The 27,973-nt window shown below is 37.1% G+C and overlaps 3 protein-coding genes across 5 annotated transcripts; 2 read left to right on the top strand and 1 right to left on the bottom strand.

Moving 5' to 3' along the window:
* The first annotated feature begins 195 nt into the window (after nucleotides 1–195).
* LOC103928762 (glutathione gamma-glutamylcysteinyltransferase 1) lies at nucleotides 196–9,267 on the top strand. Its single transcript, XM_009337842.3, is given in 9 exon segments — nucleotides 196–413; nucleotides 5,915–6,071; nucleotides 6,597–6,835; nucleotides 7,011–7,174; nucleotides 7,339–7,390; nucleotides 7,728–7,791; nucleotides 7,794–7,954; nucleotides 8,101–8,592; nucleotides 8,716–9,267. Coding segments are annotated over 9 exon segments (1,527 nt in total). The 5' UTR covers nucleotides 196–302; the 3' UTR covers nucleotides 8,803–9,267.
* Nucleotides 9,268–9,814: 547 nt separating this feature from the next.
* On the top strand, nucleotides 9,815–13,703 carry LOC103928761 (glutathione gamma-glutamylcysteinyltransferase 3). Of its 3 annotated transcripts, none has more exons than XM_048568099.1 (8): nucleotides 9,815–10,046; nucleotides 10,146–10,302; nucleotides 10,726–10,964; nucleotides 11,122–11,285; nucleotides 11,638–11,689; nucleotides 12,020–12,247; nucleotides 12,493–12,999; nucleotides 13,516–13,703. In XM_048568099.1, the coding sequence occupies exons 1-8, from the start codon at nucleotides 9,972–9,974 to the stop codon at nucleotides 13,552–13,554; spliced, it is 1,461 nt and encodes a 486-aa protein (XP_048424056.1). In that variant the 5' UTR covers nucleotides 9,815–9,971; the 3' UTR covers nucleotides 13,555–13,703. The 3 variants fall into 3 exon arrangements, with proteins under 3 accessions (XP_048424056.1, XP_048424052.1, XP_009336116.2); XM_048568095.1 differs by lacking the exon at nucleotides 13,516–13,703 and adding an exon at nucleotides 13,068–13,124; XM_009337841.3 differs by lacking the exon at nucleotides 13,516–13,703 and adding an exon at nucleotides 13,212–13,476 and having other exon boundaries at nucleotides 9,816–10,046.
* LOC103928792 (polyubiquitin 3-like) lies at nucleotides 13,629–15,399 on the bottom strand. The gene is made up of 4 exons (XM_048591402.1): nucleotides 14,908–15,399; nucleotides 14,217–14,797; nucleotides 14,008–14,119; nucleotides 13,629–13,895 (listed from the first exon to the last, which is right to left on the bottom strand). Exons 1-4 carry the CDS (start codon nucleotides 15,397–15,399, stop codon nucleotides 13,629–13,631), a joined length of 1,452 nt encoding a protein of 483 aa, XP_048447359.1.
* Between the last annotated feature and the right edge of the window lie 12,574 nt (nucleotides 15,400–27,973).

Below are 27,973 nucleotides of genomic sequence, written 5' to 3'. Positions count from 1 at the left end.
GGATGAAGATCATATGGTTATGATTTAATGTTGATTCTTACTTAGCAATTGTAATCCGTTAGGTTTTCCATCTCTCCCTCTCATCCAAGGCTGCTGAATAATTGATGGGAGCATGCACTAGAAAATATTAAGACGTCAAGAAAGATTGGAAGAGTCCACGTACTACTTCGTGCCGTGCTCCTCATAAACTCCACAACCAAGTGATCGCAGGAAGCAAGTTTTCTTCCTTCCTTTCTCTCCTCCCAGTTTCTAACGATTTTGTCACCGAAAACCGTAGCCATATTCTTCACAGGATAAACAAAATGGTGGGGTTGAACCAGAAGAAAAGTGAACAGATTTCCATGTGTAATGGGTTTTACAAACGACCTCTTCCTTCTCCTCCCGCGATTGAGTTCTCTTCTTCTAAGGGCAAGGTCAGTGTCACTTTATTAGTGTCTACTTCTTGCATAAATCGTCTTTTCGTGATTGAAGTTTGCGTTACGCTTTGACGTATCATGTAGCTCTTGCGATGGTTAAGGGTGTCTACCATTGCACAGAGATTTTGTGTTCAATTTCTTCCTCCAAAAGTATTGCTTGTTTAAATAAAACAAAAGGGTTAATTAATAGGTTTATTTGTGTCCGTGTAAGAACACATTAGGGTTATTATGTTGGGTTCCTTCTTATAATGGCTTTCATAGTTAAGAACCTCAGTGCAAGCATGAGGTGTGAACACAACACATTAGTGTTTGTGTGTTAGAACACATTAGTGTTAGAACCTCATTTTACATTTCTTAAAGGCTAGAGAGCTCTCCGAGGAATGAGATGTAAAATATTTATTTTGGTTGGGAAATGTAAATAAAAAATATAGAAATATCGCTTGTTAAAATAAAAAAAGAATTGCGCAAAATAAAATACATTTACTAACATTATTTTGAAACTTTATTGCATAATAATTCACACCGTAACATCGAGTGATCTTAATAGTACACATCAAGCTTGACACACTCCAACCCTGAATGTCCACTAGGACTCCGAATAAAGCTGTGCTGGCCAACACATGGAAGGTGACGAAGCCATAAAATGTGATAGTGTGTAAACTATGAATAAATTTAAAATTAGAAGTGCCTAAATACACGAGTGCACGGTGAACGGGTATGGACCCATACACACGTGATACAGAGCATAAGTAGAGTACAGTAACGTAAGATAACAATTATACCATCATAAGAAATCACCTATACTGGGAAATGCCACGAATCCTCGTCGATATGGAAACTTTACTACTAGAACCTGGAGGGGTGCAAAAATAGAAAATGTGAGTGTGCGAAAACAAAGCTTTTAAAAAATCATTCACTTATCAAAAGTAATAACCCCTCGCTGTGACACCTATATAATTTTCCAGAAAATCATACTACGTATAAGGATGAAATCAATTGTATACTATTAGTAAATCCAGAAGTTTACCATGATACAACATCTCATCAGCAATATAAATAATCAGGTGATTAATAATCCATGCTAGCACGTAAGTCAGAGTCACCTATAGTGTCCTATACGACTCACTCATATCTCATCAATCAATGCAAGCACGTAAGTCGGAGTCATCTATAGTGACCTGTACAACTCACCCATAGCTCATCAAATATCCCTGAACACGAGTCGGAACCACCTCTAGTGCTCTGTATGACATGACTAGATGTAAATAAGTATGCTCAAGTGCTATGATCATGTGAAGACTGTGTGAATAATCGCGGGTCACCTACGAGTCGGAACCACCTAATGTGGTATGTACGACAGGCCTATGCACCTACCTTGGATTCAAGGTGAGCGTAAGGTGCGGAAGGTGAACATCACGTGAAGGACTATGCCCTGGCCACAAGTAGGAGCACTAACACCGGGGTGCAGGTTTATGAGCTTTAAATGCATCTAATATGGCATGTACGACTCACAAGCAACATGTACAACAATGTCGAAGTTGCCTATCATTGCAACCTATACGACAAGGTCGGAGTTGCCTAAAACATAAATATAGTCATGCCATAACTCAATCATTTCAAATAAAATGTAAACGTAACCATGCATCTCACATTTCACAACATATACTCACCTTAACTTACATGTGCATCCTGCGTTCACCTTTGTACTTCAAAACATTCACAATAATTATGTGCAATAATATACCTATGGATATGCCATGATGCAATCCAAAAACTTAACCATATCGTAGTGCTTTCAAATATATATATATATATATATATGTACATATAATGTGGCATAAAATGCACAATCTATAACGACTTACTCCCGAACTATTTATTTTCGGGAATAATTATCGGTGACAAGCCCAACTAAACACTAGCTTAACTGAATATCAATACTTATGATTCCTTACTTCAATTTCTCTATTCCTCACACACTGTTTTATGACCACATTAACCACCAAATCATAAAGTTAAAACTCACATTTTCACCAATTCCTTCACATTGCTTAATTTCCCAAACAAGGCTTTTGTCTCAAATATTGTATGGCTACATCTAACGTCTCATTAGACTGCCTACGTATCCTAAACAGAGATCAAGCCATTCATAGCTCACAAATCCAGAATTCAAACCAAATCCGAATATATTCATTTAATCCAACATATACAACAATTACACTAATATTCAAACCACAACAATTAGGTCTCAAAAGCATAATTACAATAACAAGTTTGCATAAAAACACAATGTTGGCTTCCTGACCGTGCGCCGCTGCACCAGCCGTCGCGGGTGGCGGTCGGCCGCCCCGGCTCGTCGGAAAACTTAACTATTTCTAAAAATTCTTAAAATTTACAGAAATGAAGATCTTAAAGAGTAAAGCAGACTTTATACCCGCGCCCAAGGCCAATTTGGCCAGAAAACTCATGAAATTACCCACGAACCGCCGGAACCCTAGAATTGGGTGTGATTTAATTCGACCTCCAAACTTGCTCCGATGCCTCCACCATTGCTTGGGCTTTGCTCCTGGGTTCTAGGGAGGTGTTTTGGTAATAGTAATTGAAGGAGATGGTTTCACAATTGGTAGATCGCGAGCAAAGGTTCCCACGGCACCCATGGTGCAGATTTCCCAATTTCAAAGCCAAAATTTCTCCAATCAGGGGTGGAATAGGTAGAGGGAAGAATTCTAGGATGATTCCAAGTGATGAGGGGTCTTAATTTGCCGGAGAACCACCAAAAAATGCATCGAAATCAATGGTGTCGTCGGGTCGGCCCGAAATGGAAAAACCGGGTAAAGGGATCCAATGTATCCCTTTCCCTCATTTCCCCTCCTGTTTCCCTCTTCTAGTTGGTCACTCACCTTCCTCTCTCCACTCCCCATTCGACCACTCTTTCTCCAAGTTCCTGGGAGTACTCTCTTCATTTCCTCTCATTTTTTTCTTCTTTTTCTTCTTCTCCCACTTTAAAATAACGAAAAGATATTAATACAAAGATTATAAAAATATAAATGGTAACCAATACAAAAGTACCTCTCGGGTTCGCCACTCAACAAAACTTTAACCGTAACCCCAATTTCACTTCTACTTGTGCTTACGCGTCTGTATGATCGAGCTTTATCCGAATATGTTAAGAATCATGACAAAATATACAAGAATCACATACGTCCTTGAAAAATCACGCTTTGCCCATAGGGCAATTTCGTAAGTTCACGTATTAAAATTATAAAAACCATACTTTTTAGGGACGGGCTATCACAGAGCTTGTTTGATTTTGGTTTGTTTTATTCTCACTCTCCACTTAAACCCTACATCAAACTCTTCATTTGTTTTTTTTTTAAAAAGAAAAAAAGAAAAAAAAAACTTGTGTGTTTGTCTTTTCGATCACCAAAAAAGCGCTCAAAAAAAAGTATAGTAACCTAAAATAGATACGAATTAAAAATTCCTAATACTAAGAAATTGAAAAGCTTGACCCAACCCAATTTTCTCTCAGGAAATGCATTCTCTCCGTATTTCGATATGAATAGGTAAATTAGTCATTCACTTGTTTATCATAGATTGAGTTCATACAAATTTTGGATGATTAGGTATTACTAAACCAAATTTTAAATCCAATCTTGAAAGAAAATTCTAATCATTCACTTGTTTATCAATCAATACGTTTTGAAGATAATTTTGACTCATTGTCAACTTGATTTTTTGAATTTTTGCATCACATGCGAATATCAGTTGCAATAAGTTGGGAGTGAAACATTCTAACTGGTAAACGTACTCGTGTTATGATATTGTCTTTAGAAAAATATTACATATTTAAAAAGTTTATACATCTTAAATAATTATTTAATATCAGAAGGTTTAAGTCAATTAATATTAAATTTTTTGTGTATACGATACGAGGAGAGCCAAATCAGTAATATTTCTTTTACAACATAATCTTTTGCTACTTCCCATTTGAGGTTGCATAAAAAAATTGAATCTTTCATTTATCTTTAACTCGATTTCCCTACTCTTTTAGAAGCGATTGATGTAATCGAAGATCCCAGAAGGACAATGTCTTTAACTTATTAGATGTCACGTAATTCCTTTCACTTAATTAACATATTAATTTTAAGGATACTGTTATTAGCACTTTAAAAATTTCATTCTACAATTCTCATAAGTGTATTTTTCTTTATAATTATACAAAATTTGGAGTGCCAAATGAGATTTTTGAAATGCTAATAATAATTCCTAATTTTAAAGTCAAATAAAATCACAGATTGGGATGTACCAAACTTGCAAAGGAAAACTAACGAAAATAGTTTGAAAACTTTGAGTTTTAACGATAAGAACAAAATAAATGGTAAAATGAATAGTATCAAATTGATTTTTTAGTGTAAAAATGTGGTTTTTCGTTAAAGTGAATAATACTGGTAGTTTTTCGTTAAAGTTCTCAATTTGCAATAGCAACCCCTTCTCGAGAAAACGTCAATCTTATCTTTGTTGTTTGATTATTGATTGGAAGATTTAGGATTGGTTTTGTATTGCTATGCTTTGAAAAAAAAAATAGTTTCTGCTGTTCTATGAGAATAAGCTCATTTTTACTGCTTCACGTTTTTAGCTTTTTTTATTCAAAATTATGAAAATAAACTATTTTTAAATATTTACCAAACATCTTTTTTTAGCTCAATATTTTTTTATACTCATTTGGAAAAAAAATCATTTCAGAACCAAACCCAAAATACTTTATTACGCGGGTTTCCTTTCCTAATCGAAAGCAACGGAGAATTTTCCAACCAAAACGACGCCGATCCGAACCAAAATCCAAAATCCAAAACCCAAAACCCTAGCAATGCACCAGACAAATCGAGAATTTGAAAATTCATTGACGTTGGCACTCCAATTTTCTCAGCCCTACCCAGATCTTTTCTTCCACAATTTTTTTTTCTTCGTTTTATTTGTTTAATTTTTAGTTAAAAAAATTAAAAAATAAAAACATGGCTATGGCGGGGCTGTACAGACGAATCCTTCCTTCTCCTCCGGCAGTCGAATTTGCTTCCTTACAGGGAAAGGTGCAACCTTCAGATGCAGCTTCCCCACCCCTTTACTTACTTTTTCTTCAAAATTTTCATTTTTTTTAATTTCCCCCAATATTTTTTGGCGATGCTTAAAATTTAGCATTAAAGCTTAAAACTTTAATTTTTCTGTAGATACCCTTTCTATAATACAATCTGAATATGTCATCTTCCCCAATTTTTGTTTGAGGTTAAATTTCTGTAAGAATTTTGAGTTCAGTGTATGTATGATCCAACATTTGTTTGGCTGCCTGTGTTTTTGGGAATGTAGCAGGTTGTTAATTAAGTCAAGTTATATTGTTTGTTCTTGTGTTTTTTCTAGGGAGTGGATGATTTTCCTGCTTGTGATGTGCTTCTGTTCTGAACCATTTTTTTCGGTTACTAAATTTGATGGTTTTCGAATTGCAGGAGCTTTTTCTTGAAGCCATTCAGAGGGGAACTATGGAGAACTTCTATAGGTTGATTTCTTATTTCCAGACACAATCCGAGCCCGCTTATTGCGGATTGGCGAGCCTGTCCATGGTTTTGAATGCCCTTGCTATTGATCCCGGAAGGAAATGGAAAGGTAAGGTTTTAAGTTTTATCAGCTAATATCATTGAGGTATCATTCTGTTGAACCAGCTAGTGAATGGCATTTTAAAGTTCATCGACAAAGTCAAGTTTCGTTATATTCGTCATCCTGTTAATCGCATCCATTTAAGTTCTATTGGATAAATTCTGACTAGATTGACTTTCGAAATTGTCCAGGTCATTACAATCTGAGCTGTTGATGATAAAACTGTTTTAGACTAATTGCTTTATTGTCCTATCGAGTATATGTTTAGAATGATGAAGCATAGCTCTGGTGGATTTAAGAATTTGCTCTTGGTTAGCTCTTACTAGTGTGACACTTTAGTATTGTATGATGTTTTTCCTTGCTATTCTTTACGCAGTATAAAATGCATTACACATTATAGCAGTTGTTGCCTCTCATTATTTCCTCCACCTAGTTTGCAAACGCCCTGACTATAATAAATGTTCTGTTTAGTGATTTTCTGTGGAGTGAGATCCTATAATCTATAAGTATTAACACAGAGTTCTTTTTTCACAGGACCCTGGAGATGGTTTGATGAATCTATGTTAGACTGCTGCGAGCCTTTGGAGACTGTCAAGGAAAAAGGCATCTCATTTGGGAAGCTTGTCTGCTTGGCTCACTGTGCTGGAGCAAAAGTTGAAGCCTTTCGCACAAATCATAGCACAATTGATGAGTTTCGTAAATATGTATTGAGATGTTCTACTTCTGATGATTGTCATGTGATCTCATCATACGATAGATCAGTTCTCAAACAGGTTATATTACTATTCTGCTCTACATTTTCTTTGGTGGAACCATTAGTCAATACTATTCTACTATACTGATGATTATCTCAGTTATGGATTCTGCTTATATGACCCCGCGTCACACTCCCGAGTTCTTCGAAAGCTGATCAGGTATTGACTAGTATAAATCAAATTTTTACTGCAGACGGGTACTGGTCATTTTTCACCAATTGGTGGCTATCATGCTGAAAGAGACATGGCGCTTATTTTGGATGTTGCACGTTTTAAGTATCCTCCCCATTGGGTACCCCTCAAAATTCTTTGGGATGCCATGAATAATGTTGATTCATCTACTGGACAACGCAGAGGGTATGCATTCGTGTGTGCTAGTGAATATTACCTTTATACTAGATACTATCCCAATTATATTGGATATGCATGTCAGAAGCAATTTCTATATATTTTTGCTAGATATGAGGTGCATTGTGTATGTTAACAACATTCTTAATTATTAAATTCCATTTTTTGCGCAGGTTCATGCTTATATCCAGGCCTCACAGTGAGCCAGGACAACTTTATACTCTGGTATGATTGGCAATTTGATGACTTCGAACCCAAACTGAACTCTCCGGTACACTAGCACACAATTAATTTTGGTTGTCTGAGTGTGCATGTCTTTCTCTGCAGCTTATTAATTTGTTTATATACTTTTCCTGTATTAATGAATATGACCTCTGCCTGTATGATGTGTTGTGATTTGTTAAATTATCATTATTGTATGCCATTTCTCTGATATGCTGTGTATTTGTGTTTGACAAAAGTATTTATGTTTGTGTGCTGGAGTTATAAAAAATCTTGGATTGCTTACTTATTATATGATCGTTGGAGATTTTTATCTATTTCTCTTTGGGATCTGTTGCAGAGCTGCAAACATGAGAGTTGGGTTGGTGTTGCAAAATACTTAATGGATGATGTTCCTCTTCTTCTAAATCGGAGGAGGTGAAAGACATTCAAGAAGTTCTCTCTGTTGTTTTCAAGTCACTTCCATCCTATTTTGGGCAGTTCATCAAGTGGGTTGCAGAAGTTCGGAGACGAGAGGATGGTGGCCAAAGCTTAAGCCCAGAGGAAAAAGCTAGGCTTGCTGTCAAGGTGATCTGTCGTCTAGAGCTTCACATTTACTTATTTTCAGTTTCTTTGTTTTCCCTTGTCCTGCATAAAATCGTCCCATTTTTTATCTTTAAGAACCCCAAACTATTTTCTAGTTTTAATCTCAATACCCAAGTTTTTACTTGCAGGAGGAGGTACTGAGACAAGTCCAGGACACTGGCCTTTTTAAACACGTGGCAGAATTATTATCTTCAGCACATTCATGCTGCGGAAACTTATATTCTGGTCATGAAGAAAACTTGCCCAACATTGCTGCGAGCGTTTGCTGCCAAGGCGCACAAATTTTGTCGGGGAACTCTACCTTCTCGGGGGTGTATTGCTGTCAGGAAACATGTGTGAAATGCTTCAAGGCAAATGGCGACAAGCCAGTTACGGTTGTGAGTGGGACAGTGGTAAATGGTGGAACCGAGGAGAAGATGGACATGCTTGTTCCTTCATCAAAAACAAATTCAGGATGTTCTTGTGCAATTGGGATTCATCCTGCTAGCAATGACGTTCTAACAGCACTTCTACTGGCCTTGCCCCCAGGTACATGGTCTGGGATCAAAGACGAGAAGCTTTCAAAAGAAATATCAAACCTTGTTTCCACTGTAAATCTTCCTACTTTGCTTCAAGAAGAGGTAAGTTTAAATATTTTGTAGTTTTCAGCTAATTTTTCCAGTTAATTTGCGTCTTTGATCAGATAATTTGAATCTGCGCCTACTTTCAAAGATTTTATAACATTACCTACTGGCTTGGCACAGGTTTTGCACTTGCGACGCCAGCTCCACCTTCTCAAGAAATGCCAGGAGGATAGGGTAGATGACGATCTTGGCTCTCCTCTCGCTTAGACTTCTCTCATGTTTACTCTGATTTTCCTATTATCGCCAACGGACATCAAGCCAAAAAAAGCTTACTTATCAAGTTACGGATAGATAGAGGCACTGCAGAAAGCTATATGTATTACCGAATTGAATGATCAAGAAGAGTCATGGTGAAGAGCCGGTTGTTTCCCTCAGATGAAGCCGCTGGCTGAGTTGCGTGCTAACTGAAATACCGATGTTGGGATGTTTGCACTGTATTTTATGATCAAGATTCTTGATCACTGTGGTTTTTGGTTGAATTTAATCTAATGCCACCCAATTTTCTTGTGTCAGTTTGGTCTGACTCTCTACTCGCACAGTCACAGAGTTGTTGAGAATTGAGGTGCAAAGATGAATTGGATTGCAAATTCAATTGATGCTATACATACTATGTACTTGAAGAGCTCGTATAAATATAGTGGTGATATGTGAGGTAAATTATTTTCGCACGTATTTTGTCTGTGCACGTTCTTGTTTATTTTTTAAATTGTTCTTATTTGATTAATTCAAATGCTAAAAGTAAGTATGAGTCCTGTAATTGATATGTTTACTTATTTCTATTGCATCTTTAACCACGGTTGGCTATGATTACAACTGAAATGAAAATCGATAATTTTGTGGTTTAAAAACACCATATCTCATGTTAATCATCATATGTCATGACTATTCTGACCAATGATATGGTCACAATTGTAATAATGTGAATTTCTTTTGTTGCTCGTATCTTACAAGACAATCATAGTTAAAGCCATCAACTTTCAAATAATTTAGTATCGAATTCTCCTTTTAACATTGGCGCATAAAAAAGCCAAAGGGCTCCCATGTTGAAAACATGGGGCGATCACCAACGCAAACGGCACGTCGATCTGCATCGCGAAAAAAGCACAAAATTAGCTTTACGTTCTTGGAAGAGTCTTGGAAGAGATCCGACTCAAAAAGAGGATTTTGGTCACCCACCCCAAATAAACGGTCAACGAATTACAACGGTGTTTTCAAAATTTAATAAAAAAAAAGGACGGAATATTATTTGCTTGCTGAAAGCCCGAAAGCTGAAGAAAAGCACTTTTCCTCGAGAATAATCTCACGCTCCAAATCCCACTCACTCTCGCTTTCGTATTCGAATCCTCTTTCTGAATCGAATTCCCACCTCGAGATTAATGGCGGTGGTCGGCCTCTACCGCCGGGAGCTTCCCTCTCCTCCTGCAATCGAATTTGCTTCCCCAGACGGAAAGGTTCTCTGCCGCCCTCTCTCTCTAGAACAGAATGAATTGCATTTGGGTATTTTTGGTTGGTTCTGTGTGAATGTGAATTTTAATTTTATCATTTTACAGAAGTTATTTACTGAAGCTCTTGGAAATGGAACCATGGAGGGGTTTTTCAAGTTGATCTCTTACTACCAAACGCAGTCGGAGCCTGCTTATTGCGGGCTGTCCACCCTCGCCGTCGTCCTCAACGCCCTCGCCATTGATCCCGGAAGAAAATGGAAAGGTGATTGCTTTTCTCAATTTGCCCAATTTCCCTAATGTACTTTTTGATTTAGAGCTAAATTGGGATTTGGGTTTAGGGTTTTGTTCAATTCTGGTGCTCCAAATGCCCTTTGGATTATAAGGGCGTATACTTTGTGCTTGTTTGAGACTGCTTCTTGAATAGCTAAAAGTACTTTTTGACAATAAAAAACGTGTCTGACTAAGTTTGGCATAAAAACTTAAAAGCAAGTATTGGTTGTTGAACTAGCAGGTGCTTCATGAAACACTTTCAAGTTTTCAAGTGCTTTTCATAGAATCACATGGATTTGTAATAAATTTTTTGACATGTTTATGATAAAGCACGGCAAAAGTGCTACCTAGATAAGCAGTCCCAACGAGTCTTTTGTTTATTTCCCTGATCTCCTGTGACTTTTTGTGAGCTTAGGCCCATGGAGATGGTTTGATGACTCAATGCTGGATTGCTGTGAGCCTTTGGCAAAGGTCAAAGCCGAAGGCATCACATTCGGGAAAGTTGCATGCTTGGCGCATTGCAACGGCGCTGAGGTCAAGGCATTACGAACCTATGAAAGTTCGGTGGATGAATTTCGTAACCATGTCATTTCGTGTACTTCTTCAGAGGATTGTCATGTCATCACATCTTACCACAGAGCTGCATTTAACCAGGTTTTGTGAGACTCGTCCTTTCTACCACTGAGTTGTCTCCACATTGAAGTTTTGTCTTTGCATATCTAGGAAATTGAGTTAGTTTTTTTTATCTTGTATCATTGAGTTGTATTTGTGATCATTAGTGACATATTAGCACTGCTCTATCTGGTTACAGACTGGAAGTGGTCATTTTTCACCGATTGGTGGCTATCACGCTGGAACAGATATGGTTCTCATTTTGGATGTTGCTCGATTCAAATATCCTCCTCATTGGGTTCCCCTTTCGCTTCTTTGGGAGGGAATGAATACTATTGATGAAGCAACTGGACATCATCGGGGGTATGCCCTTAACTTTTAAAGTTCCATATATTAAATTGTCGGGGTTAAAGGGTTCAGGTCTTTATAATCATAGACTTTTAAAGTTCCATATATGAAATTATTGGGGTTAAAGGGGTTCAGGTCTTTATAATCATAGACTTTTGTTGTTCAAACTGCAGTAGCATTTCTTGCTCACTTTTTGTCTTTGTATAATATCTTCCCTTAATTCGTAGTTGTTAGTGCACCTTTCATATGGGTCATAGACTCATAGGCTGTAGTTTTTTGTATTAAATTCTACGGTGGGGACCTTATCGTTTTCCTATTGATTACTTCACTTGCAAACCATTTACATTCTAAAATTTGACTCTTTCAGGTACATGATCATTTCAAGGCTTAACAGAAGCCCGTCTATTCTCTACACTGTGGTATTGCTCTTGTAGGCCGATCTGTTTTATGTAACCTAGTTCCTGTGATATTTCATGTGAAAATTTCAGAATTACACTGTATCCTTGTGGAAAAACTTAGATATGACTAAACTCGGGTGAATGCAAATAGACCTTCGGATGAACTTAGATATGATTAAAATTGGATGAATACAAAATCCACACTGTTTGTTTCTATATACATTGCTATTGCAAACTTTCTCCACGATAGATATTTGTTTATCCTTCGTGGTTACACATTTTTGGTTTATTATTCTATTTCCACTTGCCATAAAACATTAGATCTTATTGTAACTGTGAAATTGTCCCCAGAGTTGCAGACATGAAGGTTGGAGTAGTATTGCGAAGTACTTAACAGAAGATGTTCCTCTCTTGTTGAAGTCGGAAGATATAAAAGATGTTCAGAATGTAATCTCTGTTGTCTTCAAATCACCACCTGCTGACTTGAGAGAGTTCATTAAATGGGTTGCCGAAGTTCGGAGACAAGAGGATGGGACTCTGAGCTTAGACAAAGAGGAAAAAGGAAGGCTCGCTATCAAGGTTTGTTATAGCCCTTTCTTTATTCATGTTTTCATGCATGCATTCTGGTTTTCTGCTTCTGTTCCTGTCTTCTTCTTCTTCTGTTTTTTTTTTTTTTTTTTTTTTTTTTTTTTGTTTTTCCAGATAAGCAAAAGAGAGTGTTAGATTTATGACATTCTATACCCGTCCATTTCTTCTTATACTTGAAATGAAAAGAAATACATAGTTGGGGATTTGTGATTTTGAGGTTCTAATTGGCATTTCAGGAAGAGGTATTAAAACAAGTAAGAGAAACGGAACTCTTCAGACACGTAAGCGAATGGTTGGCTTCTAAATCAATCTGTAAAGACATATCACAAGGTGGTAAAGATACATTGCCTGAAATTGCTGCCAATGTTTGTTGTCAAGGAGGACAAGTATTTTCCGGGAGTGTCAGTTCATTTGATCGAGCGTGCTGTAGGCAAACTGACGTGAAACTCTTGAAATGCAATGGTGAAAAGCCCGTTACTGTGGTGTCGGGGACTGTAACAACAAATGGCGGTGAACAAGCAGTTGAGATGCTGGTTCCCTCATGTCAAACCAAACCAAGCAGCTTGTGTTCTTATTTTCAAGGTAGCTGCATAGGGATGCATCCATCTACAGGTGATGTTCTAACAGTACTTCTATTGGCTCTGCCTCAACAAACATGGTCTGGCCTTAGAGAAGAGAAGCTACTGGCAGAAATCAATTGCCTCATATCACCCGATTGTCTACCAACTTTGCTTCAAGAGGAGGTAAATTCTCTTTCTTTGGAGCCTCAACTAATTATTACCAGTCTGATTTTTCTCCATTGTTTGATCAGTTTAGCACCCAAGACCTAATTTACCCAAAAGCACTCTTTTAGGGACTAGCCTGGAGTTCTTTGAACCTAATTATTTACGACACACACGGAGTAAGAAGCACAGACCTTAGATTTGATAACTCAGGGTTTGAATGCCCGTTGCAGGTTCTCTACTTGCGACGGCAAATCCGCTTCCTCATGACTGATAAGTGATAATGGAGCTGTATCTCTTTCAAGATGTGTATTCTCTTCTTATGCTTAAGTTCTTAAAGCATAAAACACACATACACCCAAAATCAAACACAAAAGGAGTGAAATTTTTCGGACGATTTGGTGAACATAATAATTTTTTTTTTTCATGTAATTGTACTATGATTTAATCCTAATTAACATTCAGTTGTAAGATTTACCAATAAACTTACATTGGCAATATCCAGAGCATAAACTGAAAGGTTATTTGCGATACTAGGGAGGGGAGATTGTAAACCTAAAACAAGACATTGAATGAAATAAGCTAGAGAAAATCACAGCATTCTCGGGTTCCTGCTACTCGTAGCAGACGTGCTCAGGATGATAAGCCAGTCAGCAGTGCAGTGCGTTGTATGAAGGCCAGAAGAACGACCAAGAACTACGAGAAAACTTCCACCTTAGCGCCCATAGACTGCCGAACAGCACCTCATACTGCCCTATAGACGTGTTGTCGTCAAGTTCCTCATCACCATAAGTAAGGCTTTGTATCCCATATGGGATGCCACGTATTTCTTCAATCTTCTCTTTCACTGCCTTGATTATGTGGGAAGGGTTCACATCCACCTTAGTGATTGTACCGTTTGGCCCCGTCACATTGATCTGCACCAGACAGTCTAACAATAAATCAGCACCTGACTGTGCCGTACTGAGCTAGTGTTTTCGTGCCCATGAGGCGAGTGCCATCAAGGAAGAGACATCGCTGCCCGTTAACGTCTTCAATCATTGGTGGGGGAATCCAAACATCGTCAATGATGTCCGAACTCTTAGCTGGAAGTCCCAGTGCGGTAACATCAGGTGTTCGGACGTAGATTGTTAATGGAGAGCTGGAAAAGTACCAATTTGTAACGTTGCAATCCGATATAACTTTTTAGCATTTCATCGTGACAGTAAGGTTGTTGGTCACAAATTGGGAGGTCTAACATGCTCTCAACTATTACCTTGACATCGAAAATCGTATGCGAAGTACTTAACTTGATTTCAAATGAATCCTCATCATACTCTGGTTTTGGGTCTGGTTTTCTTTCCGGTTCTTGGAAATGGGAGTGCTTCACTAGGTTTTCTTTCGAGTTGCTCTCTGTCTTCCGAAATGTTAAGCTTATTTCGTCGGTTTCTTCAACTTCTTCAGCTGGATCGCCACACCGAAAAACTGCATAAACAACACAATTCCTTTCCATGTTGTAGGTTTTCAGGCACTCAGCATCATCAAGCAACTGCCCCTTGTAAAAAAGTTTCTGACTTGTACATGGGATCCCCATCTTCTCACAAATATATTGCTTGATGTCCATTACGGAACTGACCTTGTAGATGCTAAGCGCGATCGTTTCTCCAACCTGCGGCATTTTGATGGACAGTTTCGAAGAAGAACCGAACACCCAAATTGTTGATCTCTTGTTCACATGGTAAAACCCTAGGGTTTTCTCATCATCATCAAGATAAACCATATGGTCACCATGAAAAAGCCATAGTTTGTCAAGTTGCACTTCAGCAAACTTTCCAGCAATCTTCAAATCACGAACAGTATCCGATTCACTCACCGAAATCAATTCTTCCCAACCGCAACCATGGGCGATAATCGGAAATCTAGTGCGATAATCGGAAATCTATACCCTACCGGCAACAACGTAAAAGGAAGGTTCTTATTGAGATTGCACTCACTAATCCTCGTGCAATCCTCTACAAACTCCTCACCGTGGCTCACCACGAAGTCGTCCAAACCAAACCCTACCACGCTCCCTGTCACCACCTTAATCTCCCGGCCAGTAAACCACGGTTTTACGTCCACCAAAACAGGTCCCCAGCGAGGCACCTTGACATGGATACTCACACCATCAACTTTGGGATTAATTTTCTCAGAACAAAAGATTGCATGAACAGTAGACCAACTTTCAACATTGCACGCTGCTAGGGTTTCGTTGTCACGATCCAGCACTTTGCCATTGTAAACTAGGGTTTGTCGCTCCACCGGCATGCCTTCCACGCACTGGATCATGGCCTTGAGATGCTTGATAGTATCTGAACTCTTCAATTTGAACATAATGATATCTTTGTCGGACGTTTTCTTGACCAGTATGTCGTAGGGTCTGAACTTCATCTTGTTTGTCATTAGACTGCATAGAATGTAGCCGAGAACAACCACTCTATGAATGGAGCGAGTTTGCAGGTCATTGATATTTATAATGCTACTTTATGAATCCGTGTATGACAAAGATTAAACTACAAGAGAAGGGATACAAGTATTATAATTCAAACAAGAGTATGACAACAACTCCCGATGAGATCTGGTTTAACGCAAAACAGCTAGGGTTTAGGATTTTATGCATGTAGTCCAATACCTAGTGGATAGAGAGTTTGACAGAAGAGTTTGATTTCTATTTATGTGCGTTCTAAAGTTGAAACTCCCCCTTTCCTAAATTATAGTAATAGTCTCAAACTCTTCCCTTTTCCTCTAATGATAGTGGAGTGGATAAAAAGGGTTTAGGGTTGGATTGAGGCACATCAGCCAGGCTTGTTTTATCATCATTTACTTGGTGCGTCTAATAACTGTGCACGACAAGCCCATTTTTCCTCCCAACACTGAGGTTTAGGGTTTGTTTGCGATATTTTGGAGGGGCTATAAGTGTTTTTCGACAACCAAATACGTTTTTATTTGTGTTTGACAAAAAAAGTTTCAGAAGCATCTCCTAGAAAAGTATTTATTGAAGGAAGTTGAGGTTTCACCATGATAAGTAGTCCACCTATTATAAGCACATGCAAGGTCGTTTTCGATTTGTGATGCATACTCTTAATGTCTCCTTATGTGTGATGAATTTTCAAACCTAACATGTGGTAAAAATAACACAAATTAAATAATGTGGAGCACGTGTGAAAAAAAACATAAGCTTTTATCTATTTGGCTGAACAAAATGATCTTAATTACATTGTGTAAGACAGGCTCAACTATTTATACTTTAGAACAATCTTTTATTAATTAAGATCAAACACAATAAACTCAATCAATCCTCTAAACTGAGCTGGCTGCAATCGTATCTATTGCATATTGACATCTACATGCAAAGTTCTAAAAGACATTAGGTGTTGGTCGGACCGACGAGCAAGGACTTAGCACCTAGGAGGTGGTCTAATTTTTTTTTTTTAATTTTAACTTAATTTATTATATAACATATAAATAAATGTCTACTTATACCTAAAAAAAATACATAATTGTATTGGAATACATAAAGTGCAAAATAAAACGACATAATTAAAGGGAAATTTTATTTGAACACAAACAACCTCAATTCACACCCAACTTAAACTTAATTGTGAATTGTCTTCTTAGCCCTATTGTCTAATTACCATCAAGTACAAGATGAAATTAATTCAAAAATAAAAATGTTATCAATAAACCCACCTCCAATAATTAAACCTTATCATCACGCAATAATTTTTTTACGTTCTGTTTTGGCTAAAATCCTAAGACGTTGTCAACGAGAGAAATAAGCTCTTTTTGACGGATAGATAATAATTTTGAAGTTTTAAATCATTCAAATAAAATATGAATTAATTTATGTTAATTTTTTATTTGATTTCAATTCTTTTGTTTAGGCTTTAGTAGCAGTTGTATACTGCCTGCAAATAAGCTTGAAATCACGGATAATAAAGGTGGATGATGTATTTCTTGGTATTTTGTTTCTCTGCCACAAAGATCCATATATATGGCTAATCATCTTTTTTAGTGATAGTGTCCCAATAAATATATGTCAGAACCAAACTTTTTTGTTAAGAGGAAATAGCCATAACTCGAGCATAAAATTGAAATTAAGGATTATTGAAGTCAATAATTGAACTGGGTAATTATACTTGTTAAAATCTCGTCGAAACAATAAACTTGTTCGGAGCACGAGGTGCGAAAGAAACCCACATGATACCTAAACTTTTGCAAATTAAAAATATTTTGAATACATCAACGCTTGGTTTGGTTCGGTGAAGAAAAAAAGCAACGAGAAATATGTAGCAAAAGAAGGATTAAGCGTGAGACAAATATGTAAGATATATTGTTCTCTTTACGTCTTGAATGAGTTGTAGAATACTCATTTTATGTTTTTATTTACTCAACGGGTGTAAAGATAAACTTACATACTGAATTGGGTTTATGAGGGTAGCGTAGGTAGTAAATTTGGGTTCAAGGAGATATTGATGGTTTAATTAAAATTAATATGGGTGTAGAGAGTAAGTTGGGTGTAGAAATAGGTTGTATGGGTTCCAATAAAATTTCCCTAAGTTAAAAAGTACTAGAACATATTAAAAACATGGGGAACAAACATATAGTAAGTGTTCATCTAAGTATCCAACAAACCCTTTTCAATGTATCGAAAAAATAAAGTACAAAATAAAAATTGTCTATTTTCTGTCTGCGAAATAGACGGGAGCCTAGGCCAGTCTAGGTGCCTTTCTTGTTTTTTAAACGTCTAAGAATTAATTATGACAGTGGTCAGCTGCCTAGCGCCGTCTAAACGTGAACTTTTAGGACACTGCCTATATTTCCTTCTTCAAGATCTAAATTGTGGTTATCAAAACAACTGAAATTTGTTGATGTGCTTTAATAAAAGTGCTTTTATAAAGCACTTATCACCAAAAATGTTTACTATTAGAAGTAATCCATAATATTTTATCAAAAAAAAAAAATCCATAATAAAGATCTGGTAAATGTTAGTACGGAGGTGTGTACACCGGCAGAATCATACATAATGGGGCCGCCATGTCTAGTATTTAATTAGATGTCGATAGAAGAGAAATAAAAAAGGCTGGAATTGGCAGTGATGTGTCATGAATATTAGGACATCAATTAATTTTGATAGTGATTCGGTGTCTACACACCATTCATGGTTCCAACGTAATTGGAATGGTCACACGGGACCAGTAGAGGATAGGAGGACAACCATGTCATACGTTGCATTTACTTGTCCATTTAGAAGGCAAGATATGATGCGGTTTTTAACTCATGGCAACCCTCCCCATTGCGAACTGTGCTTGCCACAGCTTGCTTGAGGGTTAGTGGTGGGCGGGTTTCATTGAGTCCATGCGTCCGTATCAATACCCCTTGGTCTCCTCCTGGACAAGGTGTAATTAAGGTTAATGTGGATGCTAGTTGGAAACGGGTGGATGGGTACTACCATATTGGTGTTGTGATGCGGGATTCAGCCTCTTGGTGCTTGGCGGTGTGTAGGAAGAAGATCCGTGCATCAAGTGTTTTGGCTGCAGAGGTGAGGGGTCTTTTGGAGGGATGTGTGATGGCGAGACAGTGGGGCTTCCATAGTATTGTGGTGGAATCTGACTCCAAGGAGATAACATCATGGCTAAATGGATGCATTGACCATGGATCTTAAGAGGTCTTTTCGGTGTTGTGTGATATTTGTGGGGTTGGTGAGGCCTTTAGTTCGTGTGTTTGGTCTTGGGTGCCAAGATCAGCAAATGAAGCGGCGGATTATGTAGCGTTGCATGTTAGTGTGGAGATGAGCGACTTAGTCTAGGTTCAACGACCCCCATCTTCATTTGTCCATATTCTGAACAAAGATGGGCTACCATGCCCTCCAAGCTAGCTTTTGTTAACTGGGTCTTAGGGTGACACGTGTACTCCTCCATGTCGTAGTTTATTTCCTTTATTCTCTGCTTTCATGTCGGATGCTGTTAGCCCTATGTGGCTTTCTGTACTCTCTTTGGCTTAGGCCCTGGTTAATGATATTTCCAGTTTCCAAAAAAAAAAATTTGGCAGTAATTCATTTGTAATTGATATGCTTTTTACCGACCTCATTAGTTATTGACAAGCCTCCCTTTTATTCAACTCTATGTAGTGACTAATGTTAATTTTATTTGTAGCGGATAGCTCTCGTTAGACCATTGTTTTAGCCCATTTTGGACGTTCGTGATTACTATAAGCTTTTTAGGTGCATTCGTCGATATTAGCTGCACAAAATGAGGTTAGCAAATGACTATTAGCCTTTCACGGATATGCATTTTACGCACGTCTTTAGCCAAGGATAAGTACGCCTTTTATCCAATGTATTATGAACTAATGTTAATGAGTACTGTTAATTTTTCTCGTAGTAAATAGCTCTCAGTACCCTTAAACAAGAGCTGAAACCCTAAAATATCTATGCAGGCAATTAATAAAAGATGTTAAATAATCAAGTAGGAGTTGTGGAGTATGCTTCATCGATCGGAGGTTTTGAACCGTAAGTGCTTTTTCAAATTAAGAACTCTGTTGGAAAACGTAGAGCTGGAGTCAAAATTGCTAACCACCTACACAGATCTAGGTCCCCAAAGACTGCAGTTGTGGGGTGCATAATGCGCCAGGAGGTAGATTGTCAGTCCTCCTGTTACCGTGTCATTCACATCCCCTTCTATTTGTACGGTCACGTTAAATCATGTTTATATTTTATATTAATTTTTTAATAGAGATAATAAGACAAAAAGTAATAAGAATATAAAATGTTGATGTGATTTAACCGTGACCGCATAAATAGAAGGAGATGTGAACAGCATGGTAACAGAAGGGCAGACTATCTGCCTCTGATGCGCCATGCATCCTCATGGTCCTATTGAATGGACGGTTGAGAGAGAGAGAGAGAGAGAGAGAGAGAGAGCATAACCTTTTAAATGCCATAGATTTAAGTTTGGAAGATGATTTTCTTTTTTTAGGAAAAAACATAAAAAAAAATTTGAAAACTTTGAGTTTTAATCAAAATGACAAAAATATGTTGTAAATGAATAGTACCATGAGTGACTTTTTAGAGTAAAAATCTCATTTTGGTTAGAAGTGAATAGTATCGGGAGTATTTTGTTAAAACTTCCTTTCTTGTTTTTCAATTCCAATGGGTAGGAAGGAAAAAAATAGTACTCCAACTTATTTATGGAAAGAAAATTTATCTTGGAATTATGTATATCAAGTCTTTCATATTAGGCCGGAGAAAATGAGTGTAATATAAATATATTGAACTCAATACTCATATAGAAATCATTCTTATAGAGAGTTGGAAAGTTTGAGTTTGATACCAATAGATTGAACTCATGTGCAATCTATTAAATTCAGAGTGTTATATCAACATATTAAACTCACACTAGTGTAATAGTAGTGTTATAGAATCAAACCCATGTTGCAAGATTCTTATATATAGGTATCACACTTACTTAAATTAAACAGCCTATTGGTCAACAATGCCAATTTGCATGTTTGAAAAACTTGTCAAGTGTTGTAAAATTGGTGGTATGTGGGCTATGGAATATAAAGTAAATGAGACACAATATTTACGTGGTTCGGCAAGTGTGCGTACGTCCTTGGGATAGTAGCAGTACTTTCTCTCATTATCTAAAATAATAGAAGTATGAAGATAACTCTCACTATGTCTCTTCTGTCTCTTTGATATTGAATTGTGTATATGCAATGAACGAATGAACCTCATTTTATAAAGGTTTTCATCCAACGAAATGATGTAGCAACACTATTCACTTTACAAAATTTCTTTAAATACATAGTGCATAAATAATAATTCATCTTATTTTTCTTCAGATGAATAGTAAAGAACTATTCATGTGGGCCATCCACATACGACATTACAACACTCTTCCATGAATGGTCATATGTCAATTTCGGTTGCTTCGTTAAATCCTTGATCTGTTTTTTATGCTCCCCCTGAAGAGTATCTCCTCTTGATTTCGAATTCGTCAATATGACTGATTACTAAGTTGATATAATATGATACCATGCATGATAGTTAAAGTGTTTGCTTCTGAATGTGGTTCACATGGGCCGTAAGTATTAGCCAGACACATTTATGACTAGCTTCTTCGAGAAATGTATTTCTCAGAGATATGAAGATGCAGCAAAGGATCCTAACTTCCTTGATCGTTGCAGAATCAATCTATTTCCATATGTAAATATCAATCATTTATCAGGGCGATTTATATGCAAGCTAGAGAGGTATTCAAATTTTGCTTGCCCAATAAGACCATGGCTATTAGTAAGTTCTTTGGAATAGAACAAGCATATGCCCATAATTTTCTGGAGATATCAATAAATAAACTTTATTTCATCACAATACCCATTTGTTGGTATTATGCTCCATAGGAAGTGTAACATCTGATTCAATGTATTGTGCTAAATACAGTAAGGCACATACTTTACTAAGATATGGTATTTCTGGTGTCACATCCCGGCCCGGGGCGGATCACTTCCCGGGCCCGCTTCCACCACCGTAGCACGATATTGTCCGCTTTGGGCTTACCATTCCCGCACGGTTTTGTTTTTGGGAACTCACAAGCAACTTCCCAGAGGGTCACCCATCCTGGGAGTGCTCTAGCCCTCTTCTCGCTTAACTTCGGAGTTCCTACGGAACCCGAAGCCAGTGAGCTCCCAAAAGGCCTCGTGCTAGGTAGGATGAGAATATACATTTAAGGATCAGTCCCCTGGGCGATGTGGGATGTCACAATCCACCCCCCTTAGGGGCCCGACGTCTTCGTCGGCACATTTCCGGCCAAGGATAGGCTCTGATACCAATTTGTCACATCCCGGCCCGGGGCGGATCACTTCCCGGGCCCGCTTCCACCACCGTAGCACGATATTGTCCGCTTTGGGCTTACCATTCCCGCACGGTTTTGTTTTTGGGAACTCACAAGCAACTTCCCAGAGGGTCACCCATCCTGGGAGTGCTCTAGCCCTCTTCCCGCTTAACTTCGGAGTTCCTACGGAACCCGAAGCCAGTGAGCTCCCAAAAGGCCTCATGCTAGGTAGGATGGGAATCTACATTTAAGGATCAGTCCCCTGGGCGATGTGGGATGTCACATCTGGACCAAATATCAATGCATCATTTCCCTCACAATGATGAATGATCTTTCTTAGTGTCTAAATATTAAGGGTAAAGTACAAAAAACTACCTCAACTATTGGTGTCACGACACTTTCATACCTCATCTTTTAAAATTAACAATGTCATACCTCATCTTACGAATTTGTGTCAATGTTATACCTTCTGTTAGCTTAACATGAATTTCTCAGTTAAATGCTGATGTGGCTTGATTTAGGGCCCACTTTTTATTAAAAATTAATAAAATATTATTAAAAACTAAAAAAAAATCATTTAATATTTTTTAAATATTAAAATAATAAAGAAAAGTTAAAAAAAAAAAAAAAAAAAAAAAGAAAAAAACACCAAACCTTTCATCCCTTTCCCCCCTCTCCCTCCCTCCCCCCCTCCCCATCTACCTGCTGCAACCTAGAAAACAAAAGAAGAAGGAAAAAAAAAAAACAAACAATCAAACAAAACAAAACAAAACTTCATCCCTTCCCCCCTCCCTCAGTGTCTTTCTCTCTTCTCCCCCATCCCCCCCCTCTTCTCCCCTACCTGCAACCCAGAAAAAAAAAAAAAATCCCAGTTCATCTTCCCCTCGATCCACCATCCGCACCCACCCCTCGTGGAATCGGCCTGGCGAACAGGATTTGGGTTTTTTTTTTTTTTTTTTTTTTTTGGGGGGGGGGTGGTGGGGAACGAACTGGGTTGGGTTTTTTTTTTCTTCTTCTTCTTCTTCTTCGGGGGGTTGGGGGTTGATGGGTTTTCAAATTTTTATTTATTTATTTTTTGGTTGAAGATTAAAAGCAGGGAAAAAGATGAAGATGGGGAGAGGGGGTAGAAAGGACGAAAGGTTTTGATTTTTGTTTGTTTGTTTTTTTGTTTTTTTGTTTTTTTTTTAGTTTTTTAATATTTTATTATTTTTTTAATAGAAAGTGGGGTTTAGATCAAGCTACGTCAGCATTTAACTGACAAATTAACAGCAGGCTAACGAAGATATAACATTGACACAAATTTGTAAGATGAGGTATGACATTGTTAATTTTAAAAGATGAGGTATGAAAGTGTCGTGACACTAATAGTTGATGTAGTTTTTTGTACTTTACCCAAATATTAATTAACCACTTGAGTGTTCAACTCATGATTTTCAATCCGTATGGTTTTTTATTACCATAAACATCATGGATAAGATTTGTGTTGGCATATTATTCGATTTGCAACTCAAGGCATTGTTCCTTTCAACACTTTATAATCTTTCTATACTCTTCAGGAGTCCCAATTTAATATCAACTCTTGCAAGAGATTTAGTATGTTGCAACAATATCATAATGATAGTAGTCACTAAGGCAATTTATACCATTTATTGATATTAAGTACATAATTTATGTTTTACTCTTCCAAGGCTTTTTTCAAGCAAATTGAATCCTTCAGGGATTTTCTACACTTCATGACACATTCTCCTTTGAAATTTATACAGAGCAACTTGCTTTCATTCCATGTATACTTGAGGGATTTACTTATGGAGAAATGCTTCAGGCATCTCATAAAGTTTCGTGTAATATATAATTTTTCATTTAAATGAACAAGTTTCACAATAGGAAACCATGTTTACAGAAGTATATCACAATTTTAGGTTTCAACTAAGAACCTTGTGTCATGTCATGTAATTGTAGTTCACTGTATCACAAATGCTTATATGTAACCTTTTGGGTTCAACATCATTTGACAATTTGTACTATAGGTCCATTTTTTCATGTTCTTAATAAATTGTAATGGAATTACCTTTCTCCATTTTGGCCAATAGTTTTGCCTTTTGTCGACGAAGAAAAGAACGTGGCTCAATATCAACATAGCTCATTGATGAATTTAGTAGCTTCTGTAAAACCAAAATTAACATTGGTAATCATCAATTCATGATCCCATAAATCTCACGTGCATGCGCATGCATATTTATAAGCATTTCATTACTTTGGATATCGTTGCCTCTTCAAGTGCTTTACATTGTCTCTTCTAGGACAGTCATCTCTGATTAGATGAGTTGCTTGAGAATTTGGATTATAACCTCCTCTAGAGTGTTATAGAGCTTAGATTTTTAATCTCCACTTCTAGGGAGTTGAATCATTGGAACCTACACATCGATCATGCTTTAAGCATGAGATATATTAAAATTACCATGTCCATGGATTATCCCTTTTGGAACTTGAATCCATGTGGGGACTGTCATGCTTTGGGCATGCAACAGTTCAAGTAGTGCCAAGTCTATGGATAGTCTAACCGAGACTTCAATCCGTGCGGCATCTTTGTAACTTGTAATCAATTAGTAATTTTCAAATTTGGATTACCTTTTTGTACATCATGTGAATGATATAAACTAGTAGTGTTTGCTAGGGCTGTGGGTATGATTCCCATCATTGAACTTTGGTCTTCCATTCACTCAGTAGCCATCAATATTCTCCCTTTGGACTTCTACGGGCTCATCGTTGATCCTTCTGCTTTAGTCTCTTGCACAGTAGAAGTGGTGCACAACCCTTGCCCTTGGATGGTCAATCACTTCTTGGTGACTCATCCATGCTTGGCAACTTTAGTGTAAAGAGCCAACATCAAAAACCATTCTGTGACATTGGTGACTTGAACCCGGCTCCAACAACAGTTGAAGATGACTACTTGAGAGCAATGCAAGGTAAGCAACCAGATAAAGGTTTCAAGGAATCAGTTCTAGACCAGAAGTTTGATTTTAGGTTCCAATTGATTGCTTTCTTTCTTCTTATCTTGCAAGTAAAAGTAAGGACAAAGGAAAAAAATAGGAAAGAAGCATGATATGAGATACTTTTTTCTCTTAAAGGAAAATTGTAGAAAGATTTGATGCTGATGTAAACCTTATCGATCAAAAAGGATTTCTTGTTGAGGAAATTAGTTTGGCATTTTGAGGGACTTGGTTGAATAGGTATTCTCAGAGAGGAGGAAGACTGGGTATTTTGTGAAGCTTGGTTGAAGATGCATTCTCTGCAAGGAAGAACAGTTAGACATTTTTGGAGGTGTGCCTTGCCATGGAGGACGAAGGTCGACATATATAAGGATTTCCCAATAGCAGGTAGTGATGCAGTTGTGACCTTGTCACCCATACTTGTTGGTAGCAGTGGTGTAGTTGGAATAGTGAACTTTACGTGTTTTAACTTTGCCAGAGACATTTTGACAAAGTTTTTCTTGATATCTAGAAAGCTGAGATTACGTCTGAGAAATGTTGGCAAACTTTATTCAGGAAAATCCGGCTTTTAAAATTCGGAGAGCGGTGTCTCTTTGTTTTTTGAACAAGTAGCTATGTTGCCTCTCTTTTTATAAGGGTATTTATTGTATCTGAAATGCACACGTTGAAAATTGCCCGCTTGTGAAAATTGTTTCTGTTGTATTTCTGAGATTTCACTTTATCCAACCCTTTTCTTTCATCATTTCAAAAAATGGCTTACCTATCTAACCATTGTTTGGATTTGAGTCTCGGGGGAGATGCACACGTCTCGCTTCAGGATAAATATATGGCGCCCATCTTTCTTATCTTCTAAAGGTTCTTTTATGATTAGAGACTCTGTGATGAAGGATGATATAACGCTACTTGCTCGAACTCGCTAAGTCGAAACATTAATGGTTGAGGTAGCAAGTCTTAGACAAGAGATCGGAAGGCTCAAGCACGAGAATAAAAGGTTGTACAAACTTGCAAATATTTACTCGACGAGCATGAAAAGAAAGCTCGACCAGCTGTAGGAATCCGAAAGTCGGATCCAAAGTGATCACCAGAGGTTCGTGGCTAGATTCCAAAGGCAATTAGCGCCTTCCCCTTCTAGTGTTTTGCCAAGTACTGGGGTGTCACATAATCAATCTCCAGTGTCTCCCCCTTTTAGGGTACTACCAAGTATTGAGGCTTCACATAAGCAACCTTTGTGAAGGCTCCCCCATTTGTTTGTTTTTGTAGTTGTAACTCATGTGTATGCACGTGTATGTATAAAAAAAAAATTCTCCCATTTGATTTTATACATGTTTGAAAGCTTCTACTTTAGCTTGTTATATATGGGACCCATGAAACTTCTGATTCCATAATTAATTAATGAAGGGACAATGGAAACTTCTGGTTCCATGAATAAGATTCAATGAGCCTTTAAGTATAGATGTTTTCTAATATCATATGTTTCCACATGAATTCTTGAGCATTATGAATTCATGAAAGTATCTCTTGTGTAAGATGTCAATGGTCACAAAATTGGGTTTTGCTAAGTTCACTATTTTCTTATTCCCAAAAGGAAGAAATTCAGGTATGATAGAAATTGCTCCTAATTAACTCATACCACATATAACATATGTCTACACAAAATGTTAGAACTTCAAGTTCTTAACATTATTCATATATTAAACTTCAGGTCAAAATATTATTCATATGCACTCGTAATTTATTCTCAATATCGACATGATTATAACCTTTAGGTTCATATTTTTGGAATTCATGCCCATACTTAATTTGTACATGGATTAAGGAACTTATGGTCCTCATTTACACGAATCAAGAAGCTTCTTACCCTCATTTAATAGTTTGTAGACTGAGGCGCTTATGGTTGTCACTTTAATTTAGATGAGTGACTGCTACTCTCTCAGTTGATTCAAAAACTTTAGGTTTTGATTTTGATCAAGGAACTTCAGGTTCGATCTTTTTATATAATGCGGATTAAGGAACTTCAGGTTCTAATCTGATCAAGGAACTTCAGGTCCTTGTTATACTCACCATAACAAAAAATGTAGCACAGTAAGTAAATTAAAGCAATAAGCGATAATTCCAACCATGTTAAATAAATAGCTTTATAGTAAATATCAAAGCTTAAAGAAAAGGTAATAATTTCACCAACTGTAAATAAATTGCTTTAAATAAATAAAACTAATGATATGATTTTAAACCAATATCATTTACACAATATGCCAAAACAAAAAAGACAATGATTAAGTCTCCATCTTCTTCTTTATTTTTCCCCTTCTTCTCACATGGTGCAATAAACCATTCCAAAAATCTAGCCCCATTTCCCCTTTTTTTTTATCTTTCCCACGTGAATGTTTGATCATTCACTTTTTTTATTTCTTTTTCTGTGCACAACCAGAACCACACTAATGAGTCCATATTTTACCATATATTTTACCCTAATCTTAGTGTTAATTTATTAGTTATTTTGGTAGAATTTTGATACTTTATTATATATTTTCAATATAAGACATTCGACTTCCTTTGGAGCAAAAAGTATTCAAATAGATGAATTTTGGAGTGATTCCAATTGGAGGTTGTTCGTAAGTCTTTCAAGATGATTGTATTAGAATTCCAGATTTTTCTACTAAGCCGTTTGACCGTGACGATGAAATAAAGGGCGAGCAGCTTTCCCAGATTAAGGTTTCTGAATATTTTTGGGTATTTTGGAGGTCAATGTGGTATATTTTGAGGAAGATTCCTTCTGAGGATTTGTGGGGGACATCTTCAGCTTTCAAAAGAGATCTTTTGAGACCAAATCGGAGTTGATTTGGTCAGTCAAAAGATATATTGTCTGAGAACTCCGAATTTAGTTCAAATAGGAAACCTTTTATTTTTTGTTTTATCATTTAATTATGTTTCCTAGTTTTATTCTAAGACCTTTTCAAGGTAGGGTTTTATTTTCTAGTAGTATAAATAAGACTTTTAGCCATTAGAAGAGGGGGGAACGTACTTGGAGAATTTAGCTAGGCTTTGACGTTTTATATTTTCAAGGTGTTTTCTATCATTTTTCTAATTCAATAAAATTCCTTGTGTTTTATGGTTGTTCGTAGCTAATTTTCGTTTGCTAGGACGATGCCTTGA

Source organism: the organism of the source record quoted next, unplaced genomic scaffold (genome assembly GCF_019419815.1).
Source record: "Pyrus x bretschneideri cultivar Hongxiangsu unplaced genomic scaffold, Pyrus_bretschneideri_v1 Contig10, whole genome shotgun sequence".
In the NCBI taxonomy this organism is placed as follows: domain Eukaryota; kingdom Viridiplantae; phylum Streptophyta; class Magnoliopsida; order Rosales; family Rosaceae; genus Pyrus; species Pyrus x bretschneideri.
The sequence above is the reverse complement of the archived record's forward strand: the minus strand, read 5'-3'. Positions and strand labels throughout refer to the sequence as shown.